General features: G+C 35.7%; 2 protein-coding genes across 2 annotated transcripts in view; one reads left to right on the top strand and one right to left on the bottom strand.

Moving 5' to 3' along the window:
* Positions 1 to 288: 288 nt before the first annotated feature.
* On the top strand, positions 289 to 19,399 carry LOC106065845 (cell death abnormality protein 1-like). Its single transcript, XM_056017651.1, has 13 exons — positions 289 to 377; positions 821 to 1,019; positions 1,222 to 1,318; positions 2,538 to 2,585; positions 2,753 to 2,828; positions 3,791 to 3,885; positions 5,917 to 6,051; positions 11,707 to 11,812; positions 12,641 to 12,744; positions 14,438 to 14,572; positions 15,845 to 15,940; positions 16,669 to 16,756; positions 19,165 to 19,399. The coding sequence occupies exons 2-13, from the start codon at positions 930 to 932 to the stop codon at positions 19,397 to 19,399; spliced, it is 1,305 nt and encodes a 434-aa protein (XP_055873626.1). The 5' UTR covers positions 289 to 377; positions 821 to 929.
* A 221-nt stretch (positions 19,400 to 19,620) lies between these two features.
* The window catches only part of LOC106066623 (uncharacterized), a 46,570-nt gene continuing 44,843 nt past the window's right edge, over positions 19,621 to 21,347 (bottom strand). The window contains exon 28 of the mRNA XM_056017767.1: positions 19,621 to 21,210. Coding sequence (XP_055873742.1) covers positions 21,195 to 21,210 — 16 coding nt within the window. The 3' untranslated portion in view covers positions 19,621 to 21,194. The remainder of the gene's footprint in view (positions 21,211 to 21,347) is intronic.

The raw sequence follows: 21,347 nt of genomic DNA, 5'->3' as shown, positions 1-21,347 counted from the left end.
ATGAACTCTTTATGTTGTCTGTTGTATTTATGTGTATTTTTCTGTTCTGTTGTCTTTATATGAGAAAAGAGTCCTTGTAATCACAACAAATTTCCGTAAGGATCAATAAAGCAGTCTTAGTCTTAGTCTTAGTCTTACCATATTTTTTAATGCCTAGAAATATATGAATATAAGAACAGTTAAACATTTGTCATTGAGCTACATTTAGCTTAGCTGTTTCCAAACGTATGTGGGTCCGTAGTGTGAAACTGGTTTATGTTTGTGTGTCTGTATTTTTAACATAGAATTGATCCTGAACAGTTCAGTTACTTTGCAGTAGTCATTCAGTGGGAACAGAGGGAGGCTATCTTGTTTGATGGAACAGCATTATTTGACAGGTACGTCACCAAGATTTTGTTAGTTTATTTGTTTGTTTATTTCAGTGTTATTGTCAGTGTTATATATATATATAATAAGGCTTGTCTTAGAATCCGAAGGTTAGTGAGGAAAATGCAGTATTTTCCGTGGCTGCGCACCCCCAGCTGTGACCTACACATTTTCTCACATCCAGGGCAATCATAACCGTTGTCCGCAGGTGGTCGATCTAGATTCTTATCTTGTCCAGCTAATGTCAGGTACCCATAGGAGCTGGATGGGCTCAGAGACTTCGAAAGATCCCGAAATTTAAAAAAAATCACAGTCGTTACCAGGATTCGAACCAGGGACCAGAGGAAGCCAGATGGAATTACTTTACCGCTAAGCTAACGAGCTTCCAACTCTATAATTTAGTTATAAATATAGTTCTTTTTTTTGTATTATAAATACTTTTTGTAAATTACAGAGCGAATGTAAAATGGGTTAACGTGACAGCCAGAAACGAGGTGCTATGGTCCGTTGGTCATTATAAGTTTATTGACGCCAAGATTACAAAACACGTCTTGATCTCTGTGATGAACGTCTTCGGGTGCTACTTTTACGGCTACACGCCGGTTAGTGGCTACATGTACCCAGGAGGCTACATCGTGTCGCCCATCAACCTGGTGAGTATGCTACCTGACGAGAAGGCCACCTGTCATGAAAGATACCTGCTAACTTGTACAATAATTGTAAATGTGATTTCATAGTGAGTATGGGTGTGAAATTCGTACATCGCCAAAGATAGTATGGAAACAAAAAGACTATATTGATCTTATTATTTTTATTATTATTATTATTATTATTATTGTTTCTGTTCATCCACAGCCTTGCACTAGTGACAGTACAGTGGCGGTACCCAGCGGGGACCTCATTGACAACGACTGCGATGGCCTTGTAGATGAGGAGGCCATTGACGGAGAAGGTGCTCGCTTCCATTGCATTCAACGTACAACCATGTTGAGATTAAATTAAGTGAAATTAGTTAAGAAAGATAATTAGATGACCTGCTCATCACAAGTCTTGTAGTCCACCGGTACCCTACCTTTTTTCGGTCAAGTAGCCATATACATTTCCTAGATGTAAGTTACGGACTGTGTCACCGTAGGAAAAACAATGTCGAGTTCATGGACGTGAAACTCATGAGGCTTCATTTCGCACTGTGGGCAAAAGTGTATATTGCACTGAGTGAGAGGCCGAATATGGCCCACGGGCTGTAGTTTAAGCACCATTTCTGTATACAATACAGCAAAACGTCCTTTGTTCTACTTGGTCCCACATACAGTCGTTCATCCCTGCAGCAGTATATTCGTTTTCGAGTCCTTTCTACTAAACAAATGTCCACACATTCACTTGGCCAGTAATATCTCGCTTGTTGTTAACATTTGCTTGTTGGATTGTAGCTCCAAACAGCTAGTAATTGTAAATTAATGCAGATTTGTTATAGTTGAAATAAATACCCTTGATTAAATAAACTCACTACAAAAATACGTCTTTTCTGTTAAAGCCTCTAATTCATCTTCCGTTCAGCTATCACCAAGTGACTTCTAATGTACATTATGACAGTACAGCTGATAGTTATATCATTCTATACCACCAAAACATAACGCTCCATTCCCTCCATTAACACTTGTAAAACGCCCAAAATCTTAAAGTAACTCTCCTGTACCTGTTTATTACCTACACATTAAGCTAAACTTTATCCTCACTTGTACTATCAAAACAATTGCCACCAACTACAATGTTATCGATACAATGTTTAGCAAAATAAGACTCCCGTTGGAAGTGCTTAGAAAGTTTGCTAATTACACGGGGATTGAAAGAGAGCCCCAATAACCATATTGCAATCCGTTTCTCAAGGGATCGTCTCGTAAGTGGCAAGCGTGGTATAGTGAAGGAATATTGGTGGCTGTCCCCAGCGCTCTCGGCCTTCGGCCTCATCTCTAGCCCCAGAATGCCTCGTTTCTATCCCCATTGTCCTGAGTACTTAGTCCTTGGACATGGAGATGTGATATATAGACATCTGATTGGAGCTCTACTAAATTGGTGAGTCAGGCCGGCGGAAGGGAGCTTTAGCTGGCCTGGAGTTTCAACTCTCGACAATTCCAAATTGAATGACAACTTCCATGTTCTCCTCCTTACAGACAATGACCGCGACGGGAAGATAGACGAGGATACCAACAAGTACAAAGGTGAGTATTCAAAGGCGCAGATAAACGGAGCTTATAAAAGGGCAAAAAAAAAGGGTGGGGGAGATCTAATTAAAAGTACTTGATGAAGTAGGTTAGAATTATGTCATTAGAGACTTCCAAACATAACCCATCATCACAATAATGTTCTCTTTTGCCTTTTCTTTCAGCGGAACTCCACTACGGGCAATGGTCAGACTGGGCTTGTAGTAGAGACTGCTATGACACTAAATTGTACAGATACAGGTAACTCTAAAGTATCAAAAACTGTTAGAAGAAGTACTAGCATCTTGGTGATACGTTTCCAAGCAAACAATTTTTGTTTTTACAAGCAGTCTCAAAAAAAAAAAAAACACACTGTTTTTCTCTAAACAATCGATGTTCAAATAGTATAAAATTGAATAGTCAATTAATTATTAAGTTTAATTTTTTTAATTGATTTGTGTCTTGTCAGGTTTAATGAATAATTTTGCAAAGTCTTGATCTGAGAATAGGAAATGGGAGATAAAACATATTCAAACTTGTTACCAGACTGACAGACAGAAAAACATACAGACAAAATGGATGGAAAAACGGGACAGAGTCAGTGGATGTCAGCTTTCTAAAAAAAAGTTTTATCAACATGTGTCCATATGAAATAAATTTAATGTAGTGTAGGATAGTGTGATCTGTAGTCTCAGTTTTACGGTTGTGATCTAGTTCAATTTTTACAAAGCTTATATCAGGTCAGTCTGTCTGTCTGTCTGAAACATCCATTTACACGATATTTCTCCCACACCCATTCCCGGATCAGGTTGAAAATTTACAACAGTTATTTGTTGTACCTAAAAAAAAAATCAAAAACATAAATCAATCTAAACATGAATCATTTAGTTGATTGGTACTGACTCTTCTTGTTTGTTATCGAAAAATGGAAATAAATGCCAATTATTGATAATTGAGGCTTTATATCTGGAGTTATTTTCCCTCATTACGTTTTGTACACGTTTTTTCTCTCATTACTTCTCGGAGTAAGTTTTAAACCTTGCATAATTATTCATAGTCGATGACAGTACTTGAATCAATAACAAGGAATTTAATAAGTTAATCAATATTTAGTAATTATTTTGGTTGATATGGAAAAAGGATCTTATTGCTGCAATGCGATTAATGACAGAGATCTTGCCTTTTTTTTGTCCCCTTAGATGGGCTTTGTTGTTTTCTTTCAGAGAGTGTAGAAGTAACAATGTCAAAGTAACCTGTCAAGGTAACTCCAACGAGACCAAACCAAGTGAATGTTACTTCAATGAGAAATGCCCTGAGAGTGAGTAAAAGTTAGTTCCCCTTTCAGACCTTGCGATGTGTCTAGTAAATGAAGTTCAGTTTATCTGTTTCTATGGGAAACGGCTAAATATCATGGTGTCATGTGGCCAGCTCAACGACCAATCGCCTCTTCTTTCTCCAACTAACGGTCAGGTGCCCATTAGAGTTGGTTGGACTCAGGACGTCCTTAAAATTACTTAAATTCAAAATCCCAGTCAAGATTCGAACCAAAGACCTCGGGTTCGGAAGCCAAGCGCTTAAGCACTCAGCCACCGCGCCCCTTAAAAAAAATATGGTTCCCCTTTTAGACGTTGCGATCTGAGAAGAAGTATACACACGGAATAAGTTGAAGAGGGGGCTGTGGCTTATTAGCAACAAAAACATATCAACTATTAATTAAGATGATTAAATAGTTCAGAAAAATTAAATACATCAGTCTAGTTTTCATTGTTTGGTCTATAATTTTTTTTTTGCCTATATTGTATGTATATATATATTAGACAAGTGCTAGGACTTTGGCTTATAACAGAGATATAATTCGACTTTTAAGATAATAATGTGGTTTTCAGTGGCGCAGCTACGGGTTTGGGTGGCCGGGGGGCTTGACCTCTGCATTTATACATTCGACATCATTGCATGAGATAATGGCGTAATATATGAAGCAAAATCAAATTTCATATGGGGGCCCCCCTCAATTGAGGGCCCTTGGGGATTAGCAAGTTTGGACACCCTCCCTACCCTATACCCCTATGACTGGATTGCGAATAACTAGAACACTTAACATTTTGATATTTTATGAAGTAAATATTGTTAATATTATTTGTATAAATAATTAATACTAAAAAAAAATGTAATTTATATAAATATAAAACTAGTTCTATTTTATTATATATTTATTTTACGTACATATGTAAAAGAATTTTTAAAAAAGTTCCCTTTGCGGTCTGTTGGTCCTCTGTTTCTGTGGCCCATGTTTAACGAGGGTGTCATGTGGCCAGCACAACGACCACCCACGTTAACGTTTCCCCAATTAATATCAAGTACCTATTAGAGCTGGGTGGACTCAGAGGCAGCAAAGATCTCGAAACTAAAAATCCCATTATTCTTCACAAGTATTCGGACCTCCCGTTCGGAAGCCAAGCGCTTTATCGCTCAGCCCTCGCGCCTCCAACAAATGTGAAAGAAACAAGTAATTCAGCTAAGATAAAAAAAATAATAATGAGTTTCAACTTCATTTAGTAAACAAAACATAATATGTATTAGTCATTTAAAAAAAAAAAAAGGGAAAATTATTAGCCACAATGGGGATAGAACAATTGACATTCACGTTATTAGCGCGACTCTCTATAAACTCAGTTACTAGGACACGATAATTTGGGCGAAGTGTTAGCTTCAGTTCAGATGGAATACGATAGAATTCACCTTGTTTATCACCATGAAAATCACCATTTAATGACCTATTGCAGCGGTTCTCAACCTTTTAAGCTCGGCGACCCCTTTTTACCCCCCCCCCAACTCTTCCGTGACCCCCCCACCCCCCACCCACACTTACACAGCAATAGGAGAATTGATAAAAGCAATCCATTTATCGATGGTCTTAGGCGACCCCTAGCAAATCGTCAATCGACCCCCAAAGGGGTCGCGACCCACAGGTTGAGAACCCCTGACCTATTGGGTGTCTAGAAAATGAATGCCAAGTCAATGCTCTTTCGGGTATCTAGCACATGAATGCTGGCCTAGAAAATGTTCAAATTCTGCTAATTCAATGATCCCCAGCCTGTCCAGCACATGAATGCTGGCCTAGAAAATGTTCAAATTCTGCTAATTCAATGATCCCCAGCCTGTCCAGCACATGAATGCTGGCCTAGAAAATGTTCAAATTCTGCTAATTCAATGATCCCCAGCCTGTCCAGCACATGAATGCTGGCCTAGAAAATGTTCAAATTCTGCTAATTCAATGATCCCCAGCCTGTCCAGCACATGAATGCTGGCCTAGAAAATGTTCAAATTCTGCTAATTCAATGATCCCCAGCCTGTCCAGCACATGAATGGGGTGTGGGCTGTAAACACACGTGCGATACCTGTGTCAAAGACTGCGACAAGTTCACGGGGGCCTGTGGTCAATGTAAGCCAGGATTCCAGGACCCTGCGCACTCATGTAAAACACGTGAGAAGACTTTTATTTGTTGTTAATACTATTGTGGGAATTAAACGCTCATTTTTTGTTTCCAGATCCCTCAGACGAAAGGGACCATCTAGAGCAGGGCTTCTGATCCTGTGGGTCTCGACTTCCTTGTGGGTCGATTCACAATTTGTCAGGGGTCGCTTATGGCCATCGAAAATATGGATTTTTTTTTGTCCATTCCAACATGTAAAACTTGTCACAAACTAAGTTTTTTCCATTGGAATTTACTAAATATATTGTTATTCGAGGATAGATGTTGAATCAGATTAGATTTGAACATTATAATTGTCCAGCATATATATTAATGAAAGTTTAAATTAGAGCAGGTTATTAGATAACGTATCGTTACTTTCGGACTTTTAGCATTACGGTTAAACGTAATTAATCGCAATTTGTGTGTAATTGAATTATTAAGGATTTTGAATTAATATCCAATGGTACTTTGTTTTTGAATTAAACGGTGTGTTAAATCCGTAATTTATGAACTAAACAATATACGTTTTAGAAAAGGTGAAACAAAGCATCCATAAATTTTAATTTTAATGCGTAGATTTTGGTGAGAAATATATAACTAAGTAGACAAAATGAACCTAATGGTAAAATATTGTACCGTGATTGAACTTTAAGCTTTGGCAATGCAAATAGAATATTTACATCAGGCCTACAAATATAATTTTGTAACATGATACTTAGAAACGAAAATAATTTATTATTGGGGTCGCGAATAAGTGAGGAATTGTAAAAAGGGGTCGCCGGGCTAAAAAGGTTGAGAACCGCTGATCTAGAGCATCAATAGAAGTCTGAAGTATGTGTCGGGTTCTTTTCTTTCTTGGCTTATAAGGGGTAACTCTTACTTACTCAGACTTAGGTCCTCCCGCGCCATTTGGTGCATTGGGCAGCAAGCTGTCTCCATAGAGATCTGTCGTTGGCAATGTCTGAAGCCTCCTCCCACCTGGTGTCCACTGTTCTGAGGTCCTCCATGAAGGTGTGGTGCCAAGTAATACGAAGAGTCCCTGTTTGCGCTTTCCTCGTATTAGGGGTAACTCAAGAACAAATAATTAATACTAAATAAACTCAAACGCCAGCTATTCAGGAAATATAATAACAACTTTAATATCCAATAAAGCACACATTGACAGCTACACTATCAGGAAATATTAAGTTCACAATATATATAGTTCGTCCATCGTGTTTCGATGATGACCACTTTGTCATCCAGGGGGCTGAGGGCTTTGCACTGGGGTTTTATGCCTCCTCATGTGGCTGGTGAGACCTATGTGAGCCCGGAATGTTCGGCCGCACACTGGGCAGGTTATTCCAGCTGGAGCTGGTGTCGTTTGCCTTGCTTTTCTTCTCTGGCGTTTTTCTTCTGCCAGCGTTGTTCTCTTATCCTCAGCAACTGCACAAGCACCAGTCCAGGAAGCAACCGTCCAACCTTCCTGGACCGGGAACAAGACCCCACTGACTATCGCACTCTCTCTCACATGCAAGGAAAACTATAACATTCAGTTCATAACATGTGCAGACTGTTTACATTCATAACCTGGTAGTATATAAACATAAGGATATAACTATCATACCTAGTATCAAAGTAACATAGTCACTCTCGCCCTGCCCCTGACAGTATGCATAGCAGATTAATAAAGATTGTATTTCTTGTCACAAATTTGAGATTTTCATGACACACTTTTAACACAGTATTCTGTTCTGTGTTGTTTTTTTTTATTGTGTTCCGATTCACTTTCTTTAACCAATCAAATTCTAAAAATAATAGCATGCAAAGTATTTTATAAATGCTTTAATAAAAACTTATCTAAGGGGAAAAACTCCTCACTTTCTATATCTCTCATTAATGTAAATGTTATTTTCCTTTTTCTATATCAAACTAAAAAAAATTATCATATTAATAACTAATTAACTAATGCTTTGTCCACTACAGAATTGTTTAAAGTTTCAACTTTATCCTAGAATGGGAATGGGAGAAATAAGGACTATAATTATCTAAGGGGACCAAACCCTATATATTTAGCCAAATATTTTAGTACTGGAGGATTGATTACATTGTTATTTTCAAACCAGACAACTATTTACAAGTAATACATTGAATAATTGGTAATTTTATTTTATTGATTCATGTCTTGTCTATGCCAAGAATAATAATGCAAAATTAAACTAGATTCGACACTGCTAGGGATAGAAATAGCGTGTATAGACTTTTTACTAGACAGACAGAGTGATTTGATATAAGCTTTGCAATAATAAAAATGGAGTTTCGTTTGGATTAGGGGAGGGGTCGGTTGAAGGAAGAAATAGAGCGCAACGGTGATCTGAAGTGAAACGTACTATCTTATCTTATCTTATATAATACAGACGTTACTTCAAAAAAGAAGATGATTACGTCCTACGCGTCATGCATTTAGTCATGCATATTAACCAATGACTTAAATTCTGCCAAGTCACTGGTTTTCCTGGCTAGCTCAGGCAACCCATTCCATGCTCTAATAGCACTAGGGAAGAAGGAGTATTTGTACAAATTTGTCCTAGCATATGGGACGAGGAATGTGCCTTTATCTTTGTGTCTTTCAGAGTATTTTATTAAATTTTGTTTTTGTATTTGAAGATTATGGTTCAGTGTTTTATGTATTATTGCTACTTTACTTTTGAGCCTTCTGTCCTGAAGGCTTTCTAAATTTAGTAATTTTACTAAAGGTGTTACTCTAGTCAAATGTGAATATTCGTTTGTTATGAATCGCACTGCTCTATTTTGTGTCTGTTCTAGTTTTTTAATGTTTTTTTTTGAGTTGAGGGGTCCCAAACAGAGGATGCATATTCTATTATTGGCCTAACCAAGGTTAAATAACATTTTAGTTTTATTTTCTTATTTGATTTATAGAAATTTCTTTTAATAAATCCTAATGCTTTGTTTGATTTTTTTGTAGTTTCATCAATATGTGGATTCCATGACAGTTTTTCATTTATTATAACACCTAGGTATTTTGCGTTTTTAGTCTGTGTTACTGGTTTGCCATGAATAATATAAGTGGAATTAATTTGTTTTAGTTTTTTTGTTACTCTTAACAACTGACATTTTTCTGGGTGGAAAGACATGCTCCAATTTGATTCCAATTTCTGTAATTCATCTAATTCTCTTTGTAAAATATCTGTGTCTTGTGTTGTTTTTATTGTTCTATATATTATGCAATCGTCTGCAAATAATCTGACTTTTGTTCCTGAAGTAATGCAATTTGGTAAATCATTTATGTAAATTAAAAATAGTAGTGGACCCAAGACTGTTCCTTGAGGTACACCTGAGTTTACTGTTATCGGTGTTGATTTAGAGCCATTTATTATTACAGTTTGTTCTCTCCCTATCAGAAAGTCTTTAATCCACTGATGCAGTGGACCATTAATGCCGAAATATTTTAGTTTTTTAAGCAAACTATGGTGGTGAACTTTGTCAAAAGCCTTAGAAAAATCTAGTAAGATAGCATCTATTTGTTCACTATTATCTAAACCTTTTGAAAAATCATCAATTAGTCCTATTAGTTGTGTTTCACATGATCTATATTTCCTAAAGCCATGTTGGTATGGTGTGAGGACATTATGTTTGTCTAAGTGGTTTATGATGTAGCTACATATTATGTGTTCTAGGATTTTACATGTGATGCTGGTAAGTGATACTGGTCTGTAGTTTCCTGGGTCAGATTTTTCTCCTTTTTTAAATAGGGGGGTGACATTAGCCTCTTTCCAGTCCTTTGGTACTCTGCCCTGGTTAAGTGAAGCCTGAAAGAGTATTTTGAACACTGGGGCTAGCTCATTACTTAGTTCTTTGAGTAATCTAGCTGGAATACCATCAGGTCCAGAAGCTTTATTTGGTTTGGTGTTGGCTAATAGTTTTTGAATTCCATTTTCTTGTACTACTATATCTTCTATGTTGTCTACTTGGTTCAAATTCAGTAATATGTCTTTGTCTCCTGGGGCTGAGAATGCTGATGCAAAGTATTTGTTTAGAATGTTTGCTTTAGTTTCATTATCATTATGTATTATGTTATGTTCATCTTTTAATGGCGCTACTTAATGTATGACCATAGGTTTTTGTTGTTGTCTTTAGATATTACATTGTTTATGTATTCACTCTGCAGCTGTCTGCTTACTTTTTGGGTTAAGTGTTTAATTTTTATATACTTTTTGTAAACTCTTTCTGCATTAGTTTCTTTAAATTTTCTATATAGGTTTTCCTTCTGTTTACAAAGCTTCTTTAGTCTATTATTAAACCAGCATTTATTTATTTTGTTTTATGTGTATTTAGTTGGTTTTTGATTTTCTATAATGCTTTTAAGATGGTTTTTAATGAAATTCCAGAGGTCATCGACTGGTTGGTTAATGTCTTTTTCTAATAAGAATGTTTGTTGAAAGTTTAATGCAGCTTGGTGTAGTTGTGTTAGGTTACATTTATTCCAGAGTAAGATTTTTCTTTTTTGATAGGGACGACGAGTGGTTCTGAAGTATAACGTTATCATCTAAAGATCATTGTAACTTTAATTGCCAACGGCCGTTGAATGTGTTACAAATAAATGAGCTATGAAATTAGAATATGAGTTTCTTAAAAGGTTTCTTAAAATATTGCATATATCAAAGCTGCCTATATTATTTACATCCTTTACAACAACCAACAAAATAAAGGAAGAGTAATATAAAAAAAAATTTAGCTTAGCGAAAGAACCGCCATTTATCTCAAGATGACAGAGTTTAGCGCTCTTTCTGCTATTTAAAACAAGATTAATTAATCGGTACAGCAAAGATTACGATTACTAAAAAAATTGTCATCGTTTAATGTTAGCGAAAGTGCCTTGACTATGTTTTATCACGCTCATATCTGCAATATTTTAAGTTTCAATATGACTGCCTGGTATGGCAATCTGAGCATTAAAAATAAAAATTAACTCCATAGAATCCTAAATGCTGCTGGTAAAATCATTGGCAAAAAACAAACCCCATTTGGGCAGCTGTTTGGGACAAACATCTATAAAAATTCTAACAAGATCCTAGCAATCAAATCATTAAATAAGAACAATCTGATATAAACTTTGTCACATGTAAATTATGAGTGAGTCTGGTGTGAATGTACACCTTGGTTTCTTATAGTTATAATGTCTTTTTGTTTGGTGTAATGCACAAATTGTAAGACAAATAAAGATTATTATTATTATTAAATGGATGAAATAATCGGTTGCTTCTTTTTATTTTGATTGATTCTTGTGTTGTCATCGACTATGAATAATTATGCAAAATTATAACTTAATCTGGAAATTGAATGCGGGAGATGAAACGTGCATAGATATAAAAGAGGAATATATATATATATATATATATATATATATATATATATATATATATATATATATATATACATCTCTCATTAAGTAACAGTTATTCCCCTAGTTTTTATGTCAAATTCAATGATAGAATGTGCAAAGTTTCAACTTGATCTGAGAATGTGACGTGGGAGAAAAAGAAACATGCTTAAACTTTTTACCAGACAGACAGACAGACCAAATGCAAAATATGTAACAAAAGTAAGACTATTTTTTTTTCTTTCATAAACCTACACACGTACTATACATGTGCAATCTCCAGCTGTGGGCGGACCAGGAAAATTAAAAGGCAATAACAATGTTATTTATGATTGGAGTGAATGGCACTGCTCCCAAGACTGTCGTGACACTTCACAGGTAAGAGAAAGGTAGGCAGATATAATTACTAAGTACCTCATTAACATTGTAACAGCTAATAATATCAAGCACATCAGAAGGTAAAAATCAATTGTATCCTGTAATAAAGACAACTCTTTGATTCATTGACAATTATATTACATTCTTATTGTTTAAATTGATGCTGTTATACACTTTTGACATAGTTTACAATAAGTCAATCTGTCTGTTAAAAAAGTTTGTACACTCTATTTCTGTTACACTCATGCTCATAAGTGGTAATGTGACTCTGCACAATCATTCATTGGCTAAAACAATATAAGTATCAATTTAAAAAAAAAAAAAAGTATTTAATTAATTGAATTCTTTAGTATTCACAGATATAAATAAATATCTAGACTTTCGGACCCATAGACACTTGTGCAACTTATTTCTCCCACACATATTCGTGGATAAAGTTAAAACTTTTAAACACTTATTTATTGTACCTAACAAAACTTGAATAAAAAAAAAATAGTCAATTAATTTTACTTACTTTTTTTTTTCTCTTTGATATCAAATAAGGGGAGACTATTGCTACCTTATCGATAGATATAGTTGTAAGTGCGGATTTATTCCTTGGATAAGCTTTTTTTTTTTTAGAAAATAGATTTTTATATTTTGCTTGTTTAAACGTAGAGTTTACAATACTTGCTTTATTTAGGAGCCCTAAGCTAGAGCTTGTGTTACGTAAAGGTAACTCCGGCCTTGAGCGGGATTGACCCAGATCTCTTCAACATGGCAGTTACAACTTACAACATGCATGTATGTTGTTGTTTTTTTTGTAATTAAAAAGGTTAATCATATTTATTTATTTCCAGAATATGCAAGTCTGCAAAGACTGGTCTTCAAATGTCCAACTGTAATGAAACGACTAACGAAACACGGCCCGCGGAATGTTATGCTGACAAGAACTGTCCTGAACGTAAGGTCATACATAGCTAATACACGTTTTCTATTTTGCTGAAGTTGTTTCCAAATTTCGTAGTAAATAGTAACAATAAACACAATATATCAGTTAGAACAAAAATCCTACATGAAAGCTTTAATACACAAAGCTAAAATGGCTGATCTACTCAAGAGCTAGTACAATGATTAAATTGCAATGCAATGTGTATTAAAGGGTATTGTCTTCGTGTGTAATGAGTGCAGGATTTTTTATATCTCATCTTATAAAATACAGACGTTACTTCAGAAAAGAAGATGATTACGTCCTACGCGTCATGCATCTAGTCAATTCAATGGGCTACGCAGACCTATTTTCTACATGCTTATGTTGTCACATTGGACGACACTTTTATTTACAGGGGGGGGGGGGTTCTGTTGTGTTCCCTTCTCGACGTTAGTGACTGTTTTCGGCATTCTGTTTAACAAAGGCTATAAACTCTTAGGTTTAAGTAGTCGAAGATCATTAAGAAGTTGTTTGCCCAGCACAACGTCAAGTGTTTAGCTAATTTTTAAGCATTTTAACCAATGACAAGCTCAAGGGAGGGAAAAAAAAACCTATTCAGAAAATGAAGTCTTCAGGGCAGATGATCTAAATGTCAAATTGTTTCAATGGCCCTAATTTTTTTAGCGAGGGTGTCATGAACCACTACAAAGACCAACCGCTTTTACTGTCCCAACTAATGTCAGGCACCTATCATACTTGGCGGACCCAGAAGCGTGCTAAAAGTCCCGAAATTCAAATTCCCATTTTTCAGCAAGATTTTAATCCGGAAATCTATTCGTAACCTAATTTTTAACCACGCCCCCCTAGACCAGTGAAGCGTAACGTATTACGATTGGTTTGTGTGTGTGTGTGGGTGTGTGTGTGTGTGTTTATAAACATTTCGGCCGGGCGAGTGACGGGACAATGCAATGATTTTTTTTTTACATTCCTATTTCTTGAACTGTGGGTAAAAGTCTTGAGAGGCCTGACCGGTATGTAGGGTATCAACAGGGGCGGACTGAGTGTCAAAATCGGCCCGGGCATTTCTATGCAATTCGGCCCACAAATTCTATATCATATGATGGGCATCCATTTCAAAATCATCATGTTAAGTTTGATAATGTATCGATATGTATGCATACAGTGAACTCTGTATCTTTATAAGAAATATAGACCTTATGTTGCTTTTTAATCGCTAAGTATGTAGGCCCTAAAAGGATGAAGCCTACTAGTAGCACTGTCTACGTATGAAGGCTATTACATTATTTCGGAAAATGTGTTAAATTAAAATAGTATTACACTGTAGAGTCTGTGAAAGATTTGTTTTTAAACACGACGCACAGAAGGCCTTTTTATAAGAGAATATTATAAAACCTTTAACAATTTCATACCTGCCATAGTGGCATAGATGCGGCCATTTCGGTTGCTCTACCGGCCCATTTGGGTACTGGCCCACCGGGCATTTGCCCAAATGCCTATATAGCCAGTCCGCCCCTGGGTATCAATGACTTAAACTAACAACAGAAAATAATAACACTATCAGGGCCCGCGCCTTATCCTTTTGTAACTGAAGCCAATCCCTTAACCAGAAGACTATCGCTGCCCATCAGTACAGACTATTATGTTCATTACATAAAAACGAATTCTTTAATTGTCTCTCAGAAGTGATTCAATTGCTATTTTACAGTTTGTCCAAATTTCAAATGGGGCATTAACTGCGTGAATTCTTGTGAAAATTGCGAAGAACCATGCAACAAGTTCATTGGAATGTGTCAGACTTGCAATCCTGGATTCCAGAAGCCTAGCAATTCCTGCTCCATAGGTAGGACCATGATTAGCATGCTTGGTAGTCGGTAAAAATATATGAAAAACAAGCAAAATACACAAAAATACTTTTGAAAAACAAAGCTTATATTAAGTGTATCAATTAGTTCGATTTAAATAAGAACCAGTCGACAATTTATAAATGGGCTAATTCAGTTTTATACTACTACTTCAGTTAAGTTCTATGTCTTTCCCTTGTCTGGTAGAATGTTTGTACACATTATTTTTCCCGTGGATCAAGTTCGAACTGCAAAGTTACTGGTAATTAATTTTCATTTATGACACCAACAAATGAAATAAATCCTTCAGTATTAACAAATACGGCTAAATATGTAGTGTTTCGACCTCTTAGTAAAAGAATACGCTTTTCTCTCACACCCAATCTCAGATGAAGTTGAAACTTTAAACAATTATTTATTTTAACTAATGAAATATGAATCAATCAATAAATAACCGATTAGTAAATTATTTATTTGCAATTAAATATTTTGTTTAACATAGAATATTGTAATAAATTGTACATTATTGAAAAATTTAGCTGCAAATGGGCAGTTTTTTCCTAGATAAGCGAAGGAAATATATTGTTAGGCAAATACTAAGTTAATAAATTTTACATTATTAAACATTTAGTAATAAATGCGGAGTTCTTTCCCTTTAAAAAGCTTTTTTTTTCCTCAACGATTAAAAAAAAAATTGCATGTTTTTATTTCAAGACATTCCCGTAGTGCTCTGTTCTGAATAGACATTTCCGTCCGCCCACAAGGAGTATTTTGGTCATTTTTAATTCAAACAAAACTCGCGTATTACCAATAACAGATGGCGACAAGGCAAATGATTTGTTGTTCTCGTTTTTTATAAAGAATATATAGGTACAAGATCAATGAGACTTTGGATCTTTTACAAAGATTCAGAGCCTGATTTGTCCCAACGTAGGATAACATTAGCAAAACAACGTCATCCTAGAAAAAGAACCTCCGCATTTTATAAATACGTTATCAAAATATGCATATTACATCAAACTATTAGGGAAATGAGTTTAAAAATGTACAAGTACTTCATTTCGTTCCTCGAAAATATAATGCAAACACAAACGTTTACATTTAGTAATATTTTAAGTACATTTATATTGAAGCTTTAAAAGGGGTAGGGGCTTTAAAACAAAATTCTGCCCAAAGCATGTATCTACGTCAGCCCGGCTCTGCTTAGATGTTGCATTCTATGGTACACGGTAATGTAACTATCTCTGAGTCTAAATCTATGTTGTCCACAGCGTGCTCATCCAACCGATACGGAATTAACTGTCGTGGCAGTTGTATAGAAAAGTGTGGAGAAGATTGTATTGAACGGGTTCACGGGGATTGTCCAGGTAAGCTTGACCAATCATGTCAAGGTGAGCTTGACCAATAATGTCCAGGTGAGCCTGCGAAACAGATTGAGCGGAGCAAACATAATGTCAACATTAAGCTTTTTTAAACTAGAAAATACATTGTCTTTGTATTTAAGGAGATATGTCAATTTTGGTTTTGTTTTTTTTATCGCGTGGAGGATTGGAACCTCAAAATGACAAATTTGTCCCTATTTCAGGAGATTTTCATGAGTTTTCGGGAGATTTCCAGGACTTTTTCGTATATTTTCCAATTTCAGGAGATTTTCAGGAGGTCCTGGAAAATGAGGAGGCCGCGGAAACCCTGTAATTATATATATATATATTATTATAGCTTTTATATAGCGCTACTTTCATGCTTTTAGCATGCTCAGAGCGCTTTTTGGTCCAAGTTCATTTGTGGACCAGTTGGGGGGGGGGGGGGGGGGGGGAGGGGGTACCGTGCTGCCTTTAGAAACTTAGTAAACACAACACTGCCCGAGTCGGGAGTTGAACCTCGAGCCCCCTTCATAGGTAGCCAAGCCAAGCCAAGTTCAAGCGCACTTGGCCCCTCGACCACGCTTGCCACTATATATATATATATATATATGCTAATGATTTAATTTAATAATTTACATCTAGAATTAGTGCGGATCCTATGAAAGTGCGGGGCCCACTTCGGCCGGTCTTGTATATTGCCCATAGTCATCGTTTTTCTTCTTCCTTCCTAGGCGGAGGTTCAGGTTTGTGGATCGGTGTGTTAATTCTATTTCTGTTATTTGTGATCGTTGGAATCTACATTGGTTTGATAGTGCACAGGTACGGTCACACACATTAAATGATTTTTTTTGCTGACGTATGCTAAAGTAAGAACTAAGTAAATGCTATTTATATTACATGTATCTTTCTTTTTAATAATACCTCTATTCAAGTCAGAACTTCTTAGAGGAGGCTATGTGGGAGGGTGGAACCTAGGTGAACATGAATTTATAAAAACGGCTTTAAGGATTTCCCTATAAATTTTATAGTTGGATTTATATTGTTAGGAAAAACTAACCCTAGCCCTAATCTCGTTGGCCATAAAGTGACAACTTTAATTTGAGTTTTAAATGTATTCAAAGTATAGAAATTAAAACATTTCAATTAACCTCATTCACCAACCGTAAACAAACAGCATTTAGCCACGTGATTCTCTATCTCTTCCAGACAAATTACGATCTAATTTTTATACACAATGGCTATCACGTGACAGTTTTTTTTCCCTTTAAAATGGGTTATTAATCACTGAAAGCCATTTCCTGTTAGTCTCCATTGATATAATGTTTTAAAAATCCTAGATCGAAATAATTCATGTCTGTTGATTTTAATCATCTAATGTACATTTAAATAGATTGATTACCTAGATCTTTCTAGATTATGTATCTAAAAATTGCAAAATAATAGTTATGAGACTGTAGCTGTCTTATTTTTGATGTTCCATTACTAGATCTTGATCTAAAAATTATACTATATGTTTCATAGTTTAGAGTTAAAAAAAAACAAAACAAACTTTACTTCTTATAACTACTTTACAAAACGACGCCTTATTTCAACTTAAAAAAAAAAATTTCACGACATTTTGTGTAGTTTTAAAAAATCTCAATGTCTAGTCTAGATATAGTATATATAAGTCTATGGTCTAGATATAGTATATAAGAGTTTATGGTCTAGATATAGTATATATAAGTCTATGATCTAGATATTGTATATATAAGTCTATGGTCTAGATATAGTATATAAGAGTCTATGGTCTAGATATTGTATATATAAGTCTATGGTCTAGATATTGTATATATAAGTCTATGATCTAGATATTGTATATATAAGTCTATGGTCTAGATATAGTATATAAGAGTCTATGGTCTAGATATAGTATATATAAGTCTATGGTCTAGATATTGTATATATAAGTCTATGGTCATATTTATATACGTCTATGTTCAAGAGTTTAAAAAATCAAATAAAAATTATACGCACCGTCTGATAATGAACATTAAGTTTTGATAATGCAATAAATTCCTTTCCAATGTAATCGATATCTATGCAAATGATCACTTTGTAAGAAACAAAGAGTATCGAATCAATTGTGACATTCTGCTCATAAGTTACACTTGTCATTCTCCAAGACAAAGCTTAAAGGAGTAACTGCATTTTTAAAAGTATTTTGTATGAATTTCTTGTAGGAAATTCCTGAGATCATCACACACACATACACACGCACACAGACAGACAGAGACACAGAGAGAGACGGACAGACACAGAGAGATAGAGAGAGAGATGCACACAATTTTCTAAAAAAGTTTTTAGATAATTAGGCGAATTTAGGGCGTGGTAAACACTTGCGGGATACAAATTTGAAACCAAAAGAAAAATCCGAGGACAGGCGCAGACGGTGAAAACAAAAAGCGTAATCGACCACCGGCGGACAATGGCTATGCTTGCACTAGATGTGGCAATACTGCGTTCCTCATTAATCTTCGTACTCCAAGACAAGCCCCCGGCCCCCAAAATCCTTAGCTACGCCACTTTAATAGTAGTCAATGCTTACTTGTGACTATTAACTGTAAACGTAACGCCGATTTGAATCTAGTACATCAGTGTTTCCCAAACTGTGTTCCGCTGAACCCTAGTGTTCCGCGAGCTCTTAGTAGGTGTTCCACGAACTACTGAAATAATTAACTAACAGTCCACCGCGTGAATTGTTTCTCTAAATACTCAGAATGTGCGAAGTGTTCAGTTAAGGCAATGGTTTGGGATACACTGTATTACACAAATCAAGATGAATTGTCTGCCAATGCATTGCGAATAGTTCTCCATAACGCAAGCAAGAGATGTGTAAAGATACTGTCAAAAGCTTCCACAAGGAATGTGGCGTAAAAACAAAGGCTTTGGAAATTCAACCCAATTATCACCCATCGTGTCACGTTTTATTGAGTGTCTCAGTTTACTAATACGAGGCGAAGAGAATAGCCGCCATCTAGTGGAGTTTTTTTTTTAGGAAAATCTTTAGAGCAGTTTTCGAAATAAGCGTCCACCGAGAGTCAAGCAAAAAAAAAAAAACCATGATGAGTTGGCATACTAATAAACCGAAGGGTATTACAAATAAAACGAATTTGAATTTTGTAATCTTCAATGCTTAGTAACAAACAAAGAGATAATTGTGTTCATGTATTTCTCCACTTCTGCAGAAGGACGCTGAGCCAAAAGGCAGTGGGCGCAGGGGCTGGCACACCTTCTGTCATGTCAGTGCCGGTATCGCAGATGTCTGTCCAATCGGAGAAGTCAGCAGCCACCGAAAAATCGGAGAGGTCAAAGTTTTCCAGCAAATCCGACAAGTCAAAGACGTCCAACAGATCGGACAATGTGGCCTCAGAGCCATCGGGCTCAGTCTTCAACGAGACAACGTCCGACGGTATGGCGTAATTTTACTCACTCCTTTTCGCTCCATTTCAATTCCCCAACTCTAAAAAGCAAACTAGTTTAAGGAAACAACAAATTGTACATTCATGCTTGCTCGTTGAAATTAGCAAATTCATATTCACATATGTATATTCATGTTTGTGTATTCGTGTTTGTATATTTATGTTAGTTTGCTTATATTTGTAAATAAACCAGTCGCTATTGAGTTATGCGCATTACTCGAAGAGATTCTCCTTTCTGCAAGTGTTTGTCCACATTAATGACTAGATGGGATGTAAGATAGTGTCTGTATTTCTCAAGAAAATAACAGTAAGGCATAAGAAACAAGATTGTGAAAATATTTTGTTGTTTTTGCTCTATTTTCTTTTTAACTTATCATTCGTATAATCATACTCTGTACTAGCAACCATTTGTAAACAATCAAAATATACAAAATACGTTTTTAAAAAAATAAAATAATTAAAAAGTTTTATAGGGAATTAACTATACATTTATAGCTATATAACTAAATAAAATAACAGTTGTCTTCCTAAATCATTATCGAAAAAAGGAATTAATTAAAAATAATTAATTTACTAAATAGTTTAGCTTTAAACTGATTCATGTTTGTTTTTAGTTAAAATAAATAAATAAATAGACATATGTTAATAATGTATTTCGTTAGCAAAGCAATAAAATGTTTTTCCCAATGACGTAGCTAGAAATTTGGGGGGCCGGGTTACTTGGCCTCTTTAGGGGCCCCTGCACTTGACATCATGACATAAGTTAATGTAAAAGTAAAAGAGAGTAGAGTTTAACCTTTCAGATCTTGCAATCTATGGGGCAGATGATGTTAAGTTTATCTGTTTCTATGGCCAACGGTTAACAAGCAGGGTGTTATGTGGCCAGCACAACGACCAACCACCTTTACTTTCCCCAACTAAAGTCAGGTACCCATTAGAGTTGGGTGGACTCAGGGGCGCCCTAAAAATCCCGAAATTCAAAATCCCCGAGATTCGAACCCAGGACCCCAGGTTTCAGAAGCCGAGGGCTTAACCACTCAGCCACGGCGCCCCTATTAGTTAGTTAATGTACTTAATAAATATGTACGTCTAATGTGTGAGATACATGCAACAGGGTCACTAACGTATGTAACAATGTGAATTACAAGATAACATGCAGTGGCTTAATATTTTATGTTAAAAATACATAAATTCAGACACTCTTTCGGGGGTCACCCTCAAGAGGGGGGCCAGGGGACGTTTTAAATTTGGACCCCCTCTTTCCTAGCTACGCCAGCGGTATTTCCAATAAAACCGAATGATACAAAAATCCTTTTCTATTAGAGATAATCACTACAGCACAAGAGTGCACTGTGCTCTAGGTTTAACTCTTTCTCTCCGTAATTATTTACCACGTTCTGGTGGAATCAACGCTGGTATCGTCAGTTAGGAGAGAAAGAGTTAAATATATTTTTTTCATACATTTTGTGTTTCCTTTGTGCCTAACACACACCCACCCACCAAATCACAAAACTCGCACACACACAGACAACCCAAACATGCGAAGACATATAAAGACACACAGAAAGAATCAATAGTTGTGATTTCTCATGTCGTCCCAACTCCTGCGTCACTAATAAGAAATAACTGATATTGACAGTTTAATATTGAATACATTTAATGATACTCATTGAGGTGTATTATTTCTATGTGCAAGCTCACGAATCTTCTGTAGACATATGTACATATTTATTAACCATTCTTTCTTGATTTTTTTTATCTTTCTTTCTTGGTTGTTCATGGTTCTCTCTTGTTCCTCAATCTTTCTTTCGGCTAAACAAAAAGACAATAAAAGCATAACACATAAAAAGCAATAATTCTAATACAATAACAATAAGTCATTTCAATGTTTTTTGATTTAGTTGCCCCCTTCTCCACAGTATACGTAGCAGCTAGTTGGACTGACGTTT

Source organism: Biomphalaria glabrata, chromosome 18, assembly GCF_947242115.1.
Source record: "Biomphalaria glabrata chromosome 18, xgBioGlab47.1, whole genome shotgun sequence".
NCBI classification, from domain to species: domain Eukaryota; kingdom Metazoa; phylum Mollusca; class Gastropoda; family Planorbidae; genus Biomphalaria; species Biomphalaria glabrata.
The sequence above is the reverse complement of the archived record's forward strand: the minus strand, read 5'-3'. Positions and strand labels throughout refer to the sequence as shown.